The following is an 11,642-nucleotide window of genomic DNA, read 5'->3' as shown; positions in this document are numbered from 1 at the left end:
TCTCTTTCCAAAAGATGAAATTGATTACTTCTACTAACCTGACAACAATAGTGCGAACGTGAGCACTCTTCTCCTTACCGAGGGTATGCAGACCCTGGAACTAACCTAATCACAACAAAGAAGTCAAGACAAAGAGATTGAAGAAAACAAGTTAGAAAATAAATGATATAGAGAAATAGGTTGTGAGAAATGTACCTAAGTAGTTGGAGGAAAAAGTTATAAAGATGAGAAAATTATAAATGAACACTTGGCTCGTGATGATATGATCTAAACGGAATTTCTAGTGATAATACTGGATTAGTATATCTACGTTATTTAGAAAAGGTAGAAATATACGTACTCTCTTTCCGAAAGATGGGAAAGAGAGCATTACGGGGGAACAGATCAGAACATATATCTAAACACGAATCAGAACAAAAACTGGTTGGGGATGATGTTCAGTAAGAGTGTTGAGAAAGACGTTCGTGACACAGCACACATTGCCTACTCATAGATTAGAAAAACAGAAATCAAAACACATTGTGACCACAACTACAGTCCTGCACAACACCATTCAAACAACACTTTCAAAACCCATTGTTGAGTCTTGATTGTATTTCGACACACCCCCTCAATCAAGACACTTTAAGCACACCGTTTTAAACCAACATTTTTCATGTGCATCCAAAATGGACCCGGATGTAAAGGCTTTGTTAACAGATCTGCCGTCATGTCGTCCGATTTTAAATAATGCAAAGTAATTTTCTCTTGTTGCACCTGCTCCCGTATCCAATGATGCTCGATATCCATATGCTTGGTTCTCCCATGATGAACAGCGTTTGAGGACAGGTCGATAGCTCCTAAATTGTCACAGTTAATGTGCACAGGACCTTTCCATTCAAATCCCACATCCCGAAGTAAGTTACGTAACCAGTGAACCTCCTGACCAGCTTCCGTAGTTGCACGGTACTCAGCCTCCGTGGAAGACAGCGCAACAGTTTGTTGCAGGCGTGAGCGCCATGATATAGCGCCCCCAAACAGAGTGGTGAGGTAGCCTGTAGTTGAGCGACGCGAGTTTTTGCATCCTGCCCAGTCGGAGTCGACGTTTGTAGTAGGTACGTTCCACGAGGAGTTCATGTTGAAGAGACGATTGTCTTGTACGTGGTAATGGATGCCTAAATTGATGGTTCCACGTAAATATCGTAAAACGTGACAAAAGGCCTCCCAATGACGCTGGCAGGGATTATCCAAGTGTTGAGAGAGGACACCAACGGCATACGAAATGTCCGGGCGAGTACATTGGGAGATATACATTAAGCTGCCAACACCTGATTGATACAGAAGATTTAGTTTAGCAAATTCAGATGATTCCTCCAACGTTGATCGAAGCAGCTTTTGACCTCTTTGAACCGGAGTTGACGCCGGCTTGCAGTCAGACAAACCAAAACGGAGCAGCAAGGATTCTGTCATGGAGCGTTGGTGGATGGTGTAGTGATGCGTTGAAACCCGTACAGTCTCGATACCTACCACACAGCTGACCTCTCCAAGGTCTTCCATTTCCCAGAACGACATCATTTCTGACTTGAAAAGAATGATACAGTCAATGGGGCCTGTAATCGCCATGTCATCTACATGGAGATAAAAGATAACAACATCTGTTGAATGTGTTTACGTATGTAAACACATTCATCCCCTTCAGCTCGTTTGAAACCCGCCTTGATTAATTTGCTTTTGAACTCAACATTCCATTCATGAGCTGATTGTTTTAAACCATATAGAGCCTGCAGCAACAAACATACTTTGGCCTCAGTGCCTGGCTCAACGTAGCCTTCGGGCTGCTCCATGTACACCAATTCTTTTAGGCCGGAGTTTAGGAACGCTGCAATTGTGTCCATACCGTGGAAAGACCACCCGTTAAAGGCAGCTATACAGATGATGATACGATAGGAAGCAGGTTTGCCCGTCGGGGCATAAGTGAGATCATAATCTACTCCGAAGGTTTGAGTAAATCCTTTTGCGACGATTCTTGCTTTATGCTTGATGATTGAACCGTCTGGATGAAGTTTGACTTTGAAGTGCCACCGAGAACCAACAACTGGTGCGTTTGGTGGTCGGTCAACTAGTTTCCATACACCTCTTCTAGTCATGTTACCAAACTCCTTGTCACACGCTTTCTTCCATTCAGCTTTATTAGGGCATTTCATTGCCTGCTTGTAGCTTCCTGGTTCTGCGACGAGTCGCACAGTAGAATCTAGCGCAAACGCATAAGCACACACATCACCTTGCTCGATAAAACAATCATCCTCCCAAAATGTCATATTGGCATTTGGAACAAAGCGCTCCACTGGTCTGACTTCCCGCTCTGAACGACGAGGCAAGGGTCGAGGAGGCGTGATGGGCCGGGGTGCTATTTCTTCACGAGGTGGAAGTTCGTCTGGAAGCTGTTGCTGATGGTGTTCAATTGTTGTAACAGTTTGTAGGGGTTCATCGTCATTGACTGGCAACGGGGTATCATTTGTGATGGCCGGCAAACGATCAACGACTTCGTCTTCAGTAGTGAGATGAGAAATATCGAACGTCGGAAGTTGTGTAAAAGGGTATATGTCTTCACGAAAGGTGGCATCATGCGTAACGTCAATCTTTGAATCTTTCAGCATGAAAACCTTGTAATTTCGGTTATGTTCAGTGTGACCTACGAGTACCCCCTGTTCAGAAGTAGGCGCATACTTGTTGACGCGGTCCGCTTTACGGATTAAAACGTAAGTGAGGCATCCGAAAGCTTTGATATGGGACACGTCAGGTTTCCTCCTGTACCAAAGTTCGTAAGGAGTTTTGTTCTTTGGTATGGTTGTGGTAGTCGTTCGGTTGTTGACAAAGACTGCATTCTTTGCGGATTCCAACCAGAAACAAACCGGCAGGTTTGCCCAAATTAGCATTGACCTAGCTTTCGACACAATAGTTCGCATAGACCGTTCTGCAACCCCGTTTTCTTCAGGAGTATACGCAGCAGTGATTCTTAAGTATATGCCTTCCTTTTGGCAATAAGGTAGGAGGACATCATTGAGGAATTCACCGCCTCCATCAAGAGTTAAAGACTTCACTTTGCGGTCACATTGCCTTTCCACAAGAGAAAGATAGGTTTGGATAGCACTATAAACCTCGTCTTTTTCCTTAGATTTTAAACCGGTAATGTGGCGGTATGACGTGTGATCATCGGTAAATAAGATGAAATACAGGCTTCTACATAAGGCAGGTGTGCGCATGATACCGCTGAGATCAATATGTACGTTGTCTAATGGATGTAACGATCTGGTACGAGTGAATGAATGTGGCTGACGATGTGCCTTTGATAGGTCACATGAATTGCATGGTAGAATAGGAGGTAACACAGCTTTTGATAATGATAGAGGAAGACCCAATACAACATCTCCCTTGATCATCTGCTTTAGATAAGCAAAACTCGGGTGACCTAGTTTATGATGTAGTAGTTGTAGAGTTTCAGTTAAGGGATCCGAAGTTGATGAAGAACTTGGGGACTGATCAGGACGCACCGCATTGAGGTGTAAGAACATTGACACTGGGTGAACCGTTCCGGACATTGCTGTCTTTCCGTCGCGTTGAATCACAAAGGAATTGTCGCTTTTCAAGGTGGTTATCCATCCATCGTGAAGTAAACGCCCACCAGCTATCAAATTTTGCTTGAGTGAAGGTACATATAGACAGTTGGTGAGTGTCGTGATGTCTCCAGTAGGACCCATGATTGTAACGGTACCCCGTCCTTTAATTTCGAGAGTAGATGTCCCGCCTGCTAATCCGGCCCGCTCTTGAATACCATTGTTTGAGGTGAAATGGTTGGCGTCGAAAACGTTGAGAGACTTGAACATATGATGAGTCGTTCCACTGTCGACAATTCCGAAGTGCTCGTTTTCGATGTTAGCATTAGGATCAACGATGAACACCGCACTGGCACTAGCTGAAAACTCTGATTGATCCAAAGCATCTTGAAGAGAAGATAAAGAAGGAAGGGGAGAGGTTGTAGCAACAGATGATGTTGAAGGTTGAATGAAAGATGAGGATTTGGGATTCCCCTTAGGAGGTCGGTCTACCCATTCTCCTTTGACCTTCTTCGCTTCTACCCATGCGTTATATTTTCCAATGTTTTTCGGATTTCTTAAACAGTCTTCTGAGGTATGAGATAAAGAAACACATTTGGTTGGTGAACATCTAGTTTGAACGAAAGTGTTACGCTTCCGCATTGGACTTGCAGCACTAGCTTCGGCTATGGTTGTTGATCTTTGAGGTCGGAGCATAGCTCGGTTTTCAATTCGAACCTTAAGAGCCGTCACCACCGAGTGATATTCGAAGGTGTTGTTGTCAGCGATATCCTCGGCAACCTTCATCCAGTCATTGTTTAGGGACATTAGGAGTTGTTGTCCGAGTTCCACAGTTCCAATTTTCCCTCCTGAGTTCATGTAAGCAACATAAGCTTTGTGATATTTGGCCATATGTAAGGGAAGAGGGTTATCTCCTTGAACAAGGTTGAATAGAGCACGACAAAGCAACATTTGATGAGCGGAAGTTTGGGGAGAGTGGTGATCTCTAACTGTTACCCATAGAGAACTAGGAGTTGGTGAGATGTCAGAACCCAATTCAGTATCAATCGTCATCATGGGTTCGAATCGGTTCTTGTTTGTTTGATCCATTTTGGAAATCATCCACGTCATGAGACATTCACGTACTACTTCATTGTATAACTTGATATCTTCATTTGTATCATCTTCATCCTTATCAGATAAGAGAAAGGAGTGAAAACGAAGAGATTTTATACCATTTCTGATATCAGTTGACCAAGTTAAGTAATTGGTATCGCTCAAATTTTCAGAAATTAATATTTTAGAAAGAGTATTAACTACTGAAGCCGCAATTTGATGATCTTTTCCTCCAAACAGGTTTGATGGAGTAGTAGTAGTGATAGTAGTGGTGGGTGGTACTGAAGTAGTCATGTCTGGAAATAAACTTTCGAGTAGAAATGTTTGTTCACCAATTGAGTTTATATCTGAAGCTGATTGATATTCTTGATCGTCAGGTGCAATCACAGCCCCCAATCACAAGTGACTGGCAGCCCAGTGCCTCCCGGCGACCTCAACATGTTTCCAACTTGTTTTCAATTTGTTTTCAATTTGTTTTCAATTGGTTGTGTAACTTACATCACACAGTCTTTGACAAGTTTTTGGATGACCAGTTGTCAGATACATCTTGACTGGGGACCACATCTCCACAAGTTGTGAACCTGACCTTTAAGAGATATATAAGTCATAATGAGCCGAAACATTCAATTCCCCATATTCATCCTTCCCAGCAGCACTGGTGAAGTCCAGATATAATGCCTCTCAAAATCATAGATACAAATTGGCATCATCTACAAATCAAGAGTGTTCAAACAGAAAGGATACCCAAGTGCAATTGGTCATACCATCTACAGCATCCTATTAGGTTCAGCAGCAATCATCCATCCATATCCATGTCATCATCCTCATGTTCGCCTTGCACAAATCCCTGGTCAAGGTCAAACACAAAAGTCAGTTGACATCAAGAACTCAAATCAATTCAAAACTCACCAGATTCATCAATTCAACTGTTGAGAGTGTTTCGCTTTGAATATCAAAAGTACCTTTTTCGTTCTTGATGACAACTAGCTGCCCAATGACCTTGTCGCACTCAATGACATGATATTCTCCATGCTTGTCATATAGCACTGAGGTGTTCAGCAAGTCTGGCAAAGAATAGTATGGACTCTTGTGTTTGTCATCATCAGAAAGAGGTATCAATGAATTGACAACAAGGAGCGGATGTTCAGAATTGGGAAGCTTGATAATATCCGTGATACAGCCCATCCTTTTACATGAGTTGTGGGAATATGAGATGTAGCTATTTCCAGGCGTCTTCTTGTAAGTGCTATGTGGCTTGGTTGAAATGAGGATCCTTGTGGTCACATCAAATTTTGAGCGTGCAGTGTACTCTGCCCCTATATAACCATTTTTTCGAAGGGTCTCAAAGGCAATAGGACTGAGTGGTCTTTCTTTCCAAGATGTCTGTCGCTTTCTTAAGAGGTATTCTCCAATAATGGGATCATTCTCAAAGGCGGTGTGATTGTTATTGATCATGGCTTGGAAGAAGCTACGCCTGGAATAGTGCTGAAGTAACGACTCGCCCTGCCGTTCTAGTCATGGAAAAAGGAGTTCAGCGGGGTGTTTATAGGCCTGATTTTCAGATGAAGACATACCTTTCTTTCCGTTTTTATGTGCTCCAACTAGGCTACCAATGATTCTCTCACCTGCCCAGCTAGCCATATAAGCAGGTGGCCCAAGAAGTGTTGAGATAGAGCCTATGTGTTCAGCAAAATGCAAATTGGGCTTTTTAATCATATGAGGCCATCCATCCCCAAGAATTGCTTGGTGCTTCTCAACCAACTCCGTGAGCATCTCTCTGTCACCGTGTTTGAATGATAGCAAAGTACATATGTTACCAATTTGAATGAGCTGCAGGAGGCAGTCAAGTATTTTGGCACAGGTGTCTCCAGCCTCTCCGGAGCTGAAGTGAGGTACCCAAGCAAGTACTATATAGACTTTAAATAGATATTGCCAGTCTGCTGCTTTGGGGGTACCAGCACTGGCCATTCCAAAGTTAGGCTTAGGTCGAGTGGTCCAAGAGGGGGCAATGGCATGTTCGAGACAGTGCTGAAGCAAATCCAGTTCGTAGGGTGTGACCGATGGAACAATAGCAGGTACAGGTGGTGGGGGTGTTGGAGATTGTCCCACTCTTGCTCGCTTCTTTCCTTTGATGGTGCGGTCAGATCCACCTGAAGATGATGGTAAGTTATGAAGATCTGAAGGTGCTGCTGATCTGGTGTCGTGAGAATGGTGTGATTGAGGTCTAGGTGGGGGACGCATCTCAGATGTCTCTGCTTGCTGGCTGCCCGGTGGGCTAGTGGGAGGAGGTGGTGATAGTCGAGTATTGTACTGACGCCGATTAAACTGCATCTTCTCCTTTTCAGCTGCCAAGCCCTTCCCAGCAGCAGGCACTTGTAGATACTGAGTGGAAAAATCCTTGAACATACCCAGAAAAATGTTGTGCATGATGTCTACTGTGTAGAATTTGACTGATTTCCAGTATGGCAATTCGTGAAGGACTGTGTATTGCACTCCATTAGTATCGGCTAGGTCTGATTTCTCTTTGGCTGTAGCTGCTCTCTCCCACGCCAGAGCTTGGAGCTTGACTTCAGTTGATTTCCGACATGTGCATTTAGGTGCAGGGGAATGGAGGCGAAATTCTTCTCGTTGTATGTGACATAACGAGCAGAAATGAGTTGATGAGTGGGAAGTAAATGCAGTAAACTTTTTCATGGCTGGTACGTCTCCATGTATCGGCCAGAGTGCAGCTTGAATCTTGCGGCCTTTAGGAAATTTAGAAGTGGATGTGAAGGTAATTCCGTTCCAAAAGTCTTTCATCTCATCAACTAGAGGCCGGAGGAAGTGGTTCATTTCAGTGGTGGATGGTTCAGCTGGTCCTGGCATGATTCCATAAACACAGATGTTCTCTTTTTTGTAACGCATGGTAGGCGGTAAATTAAAACATGTGAGGAGCATGACACCAACCGAGGTCTTTGTGGCTGCGTTCTTGCCACCTGGATTGAACCAGTCACACCAAAGGCCAAAGACCAGTCTTCCAGACGTTGCTGTGAAGACATATCCACTTTTTCTGAATGTTTGCCACAATTTGCCATCCCAGATGTCGTCCATTTGATGATTGGGCGGAGAGGGGCGGTTGAGAGATGCATCAAGCGCAGTTTCAAAATTGGAGAACTTGAGCATCTTAGCCAGCCAGGAGTGGACTGGCTGAAAAAAGAATAATCTGGATATTTTGCCTAATTTGCTGTCGGAAGATTGCTCATACAGTGGTTGTTGGCAAGGTAATTGTGCAAGCTTTGTAGAGGATTTTGTAGTGAATCGAGGGTAATTGCATCGTACGAGGGGCTCGACGTCTTCTCCAGCTTGGGACGGTAATGGCTGCAATGCACAGCAGAACGGGCAGCAGATTTTGGATTGGATGGTAGAATCCAGCTGCCAAGTTTTGAGAAGAGTTGTGAGGCCAAGCGGAATCTGTTTGACAATGTCGTTTTTGGCTTTGGCGTCAGGCATGTTAAGCTGCTGTGTCACACTTGCTTGAGCGGCATGAAGACGATTCCGGCAAGCGGTTTCACCAAGTCCATTAAACAGGTGGTCTTTGGTGATCATGAGCATTTCTCTGAGACACAGTGGATGCTGTAGGAAATGGCTGGGAACAGATGTGGTGCTAGCCGCGGTTGTGTGTTGGCGACGCCGGGATTTTGGTTGACAAACAGCTGAGTCCACACTACTTGAACTAGAATCTTCATCTGAATCATCATCTCTAGCTCTTTTATTGCGGGTGGTAGGAACTGCCGGTTCAATGGGAGGGAGACGTTGAATGGGCACCGCTGGGCCAATCCTGGGAAAACCAGAGGCCATGCGGCTGGTCGAAGCTACCATTGAGCCCTGGTTTGAAGGCTGAGGCATCTGTCAGACTCAATTTACAGGTCTAGAGTACAAAAATACTTACTGCACTGGGTAGGTTTTGTTGTTGCGGAGCCGGGCGGGAAGGACTGGCAGGGAGAGCTGGTGCAGGGTTCTGCACGACAGCCAACTGTGTGGGTGCCTGTTGAAGGTGCTTAGGATAGCTTTTGCGACTGAACAATCGCCCATGCATGACCTTTCCCCGATATTTGATGGTGCTTTGAGAGCAGCCATGTTCTGGACACGCACACAAAATGTGATCCCGATCCACTAGGGTGGCATGGGGGCCCAGAAGAGGAGGCATGGTTGAGGAGATCAAAACCTGGTCTGGAAATTCAGGAAATAAACAAAAATTGTGGGCAGTGAGATTGGTTGCAGGCAGGGAAGGGCCTGGAAAATAATCTGGGTAACCACAGATGGGAATTTTGGCCAAGATGTGGTTGAAGAATATGCTTATATCAAGTGAAATAAAGTTGATTGGAAACAGCATGTGTTGGCTTTGGTAAATACTGGGAATGCTCATGGCACCATGTTTGAAGAATTGAAATTCTTTTTGGCTAAGGCTACACTGCTCAACATAGCACAAATGCTCGTGTATACCAACAAGAGATGCCCAAGCTTCAGACTTGTAAATTTTGGCCATTGATAGAAAATCATACAATTCAGTCATTGGTGAAAAAACAAGAACTCAATCAAAACAACATTGAGCTGACCCAATTCTGAGTTCAAGAGCCCATTAGTACTGAAAAGAATTCAACCTGATACAACAAAAGGTCATTGGTGAAGGACATACACTTTTGTCACTGGCAAAAAATAACTAACAAATACAACCTGTCAACAACATCAAGGCACATGGGTCGTTGTTGACAAAACAAAGTAAATTAAACAAGCTCTGTCATATATAACTTCAGTGCCCATTCTTCCCCTTGTCCTTCCCCTTGACCTTATTCAAAGGACATTCAGGCAACTCAAAAGCAGGGTCTTCGTAAAGACCTTTGTTTTGTAAATGCTCATCTTGGTGGGAGCAAAACTGTATGAGATCCATTTGGATCACCTGGGCAAGCAGTTTCCTGCTGCAGTCCTGATGTTGCCACTGATCATCATTGACGGCTTCCATTAAACACGTACGAGCACGAGTGAAACCAGCAGGGAAAAGACTCCTCTCAAGAAGGTCCAAGATGAATGACTGGGTATGCTTCCAAACCGGTTCTGGCACGGGGCGGTTCTTATGTAAGTGATTGATTAAAACCAGGAAGAAGCTGGCCTTCACTGGCCCGTAAACATTTGCATTTTGAGGAAAGACCAGAAGGCCCCTGACGCCGCCGATGAGAAAGACAACCAGCGCAAGGAGAGCCTTGGAAGAGATGCCACCCACCCCAAGTGGTTGGGTGGTGGCTTCGTATTCGGCAATAATACGCGGCTGATCTTCCAAAGGCGCTCGTTTGACAATTTCCAAATGCCGAAATCGTGCTCGGAGGCTGGCAACCGCCTCGAGGATGGCATAGACCAGGTTATGAAGTTTCCACATCAGTCTGACACATTGATTGACCAGGAGTTGAGGTGTAGTGTCCTGGAGCTGATTAAAGTGAAATGCAGCTTTCACTCCATTTGCTATGGTTTGATTAGGGAAGGACGTCTTGGAAAAGTCATGCGGGGTTGTGGAGATGGGGCTGTCGAGATTGAGGTAGGCAACCGCGGACAAAACGTATTTCAACGCGGTCTCAACCATGGGGGCCGAAGGGCTGACCAAGGGTGACAGCATGATTCGCACACAGCTTTCTTCAACTCTTTCATTCCGGGGAGGCTTGAATGTTGCAGCTGTTGCGTCAAAGTCAAAAATATCCGGGAGGTGGTACGGCGCCTCAATACCTGGAACACATAAAGATTTATCTGCAAGGCGAGATTGAAAGACAATTAGCATGATCTCTTCTGTGCTACATTGATTTCAAGGGGAAGGCTTACTTGGTGCCTTGTCAAGAAAATCGGTGAGGTTCCATCGAGGTCTCACACGGAATTGAACATCCCTTTCGAGTTGCGTCTCGGCAGTAATCGACAGAGCTCCTGTATCTGCCCGGCGCAAACACAGAAAATTCAGGGTGGCCTCGTAGATGGCAGGTATGTCATCGTCGGTAATGCGCTTGCGCAAAACTGATTGTACATTGATGTTACTGAGTAATGTCAATGGACCCATGTACTTAATGGGTTCAGAGGGTGCTACCGTAGCTACAACACCGGGGTTGATTGGGATTGATGTGCCAAGAGGACGACCATCCTGGTCTCGAAAAGCCCCGACTTCCGTAGATGAATGGGTGGTAGGCCCCTGAACATGGGGTTGCACTAAGTTTTCGCGAGGGTCAGTCGCAGGGGCGGTGGTCACTGGAGATGCGGCCTTTGTTGAAATAGAGTCATCGGGGGTAGTGTCACGAGCACGAGGTTTCGGGGTCTGGGGTAAACGTCCTGCCGCGAGGTCAGAAGAAATCAAGACTTCGACGGTCGGAGCAGGAGAGGCTTGAGTGTTGGAGGCGTTGGAAATAGGGTGATTGACAAGGGAGACCTCAGGGGCTGGATTGGGAGTCTTGGGCAAGTGTTCATCCGCGGGGTCATTGGAAATTTCGGGAATCGTTGGTAAGATGTGGACGTCAAGAGCAGGAGAGCCTTCAGTGTTGGGTCCGTCAGGAATACGGTCATTGGGGGTGAAATCACCAGGCGCGGGATTGGTGGCCTCGGTTAAACTGTCATTTTCGGGATCAATTTCAATTTCAGGAGTCTTGACCAAGTCGTTATTGTGAGTAGAAACACCAGGGGCATGATTGGTGGTCTCGGGTGAAAAGGTTCTGACGGCAGGAGGAGACGCTGTTTTTGTCGTGGATGGGTCAGAAGGAGCGTTGATCCTGTTAACAGCATCAACAGACGGGATCTCCGTTTGTGTTTGTGCTGGCGACGATGAGGCCTGGGGAGGTGCCGGAGGCGCCTTAAGACTCGCGGGTGGGTTGTCAAAGCCGGGCTCGGGAGATTCTCCAGGAGAGGACATGATGACTTGGTCAACAAAGGGGTCCCTGACGTGTGCTTGCA

At 45.5% G+C, this 11,642-nt stretch overlaps 2 protein-coding genes across 2 annotated transcripts; both read right to left on the bottom strand.

Annotated features, from left to right (window-relative positions):
* Positions 1-7,605: 7,605 nt before the first annotated feature.
* Positions 7,606-9,240, bottom strand: MELLADRAFT_85852 (uncharacterized protein; the record flags this gene model as incomplete). The annotated part of the gene is made up of 3 exons (XM_007419322.1): positions 7,606-7,663; positions 7,753-8,564; positions 8,617-9,240. 3 exons carry the CDS (start codon positions 9,238-9,240, stop codon positions 7,606-7,608), a joined length of 1,494 nt encoding a protein of 497 aa, XP_007419384.1.
* Positions 9,241-9,477: 237 nt separating this feature from the next.
* MELLADRAFT_85851 (uncharacterized protein) lies at positions 9,478-11,601 on the bottom strand (the record flags this gene model as incomplete). Its single annotated transcript, XM_007419321.1, has 2 exons — positions 9,478-10,460; positions 10,533-11,601. 2 exons carry the CDS (start codon positions 11,599-11,601, stop codon positions 9,478-9,480), a joined length of 2,052 nt encoding a protein of 683 aa, XP_007419383.1.
* Positions 11,602-11,642: the final 41 nt, after the last annotated feature.

The sequence above is a fragment of the Melampsora larici-populina genome, assembly GCF_000204055.1.
Source record: "Melampsora larici-populina 98AG31 unplaced genomic scaffold MELLAscaffold_160, whole genome shotgun sequence".
Taxonomy (NCBI): domain Eukaryota; kingdom Fungi; phylum Basidiomycota; class Pucciniomycetes; order Pucciniales; family Melampsoraceae; genus Melampsora; species Melampsora laricis-populina.
The sequence above is the reverse complement of the archived record's forward strand: the minus strand, read 5'-3'. Positions and strand labels throughout refer to the sequence as shown.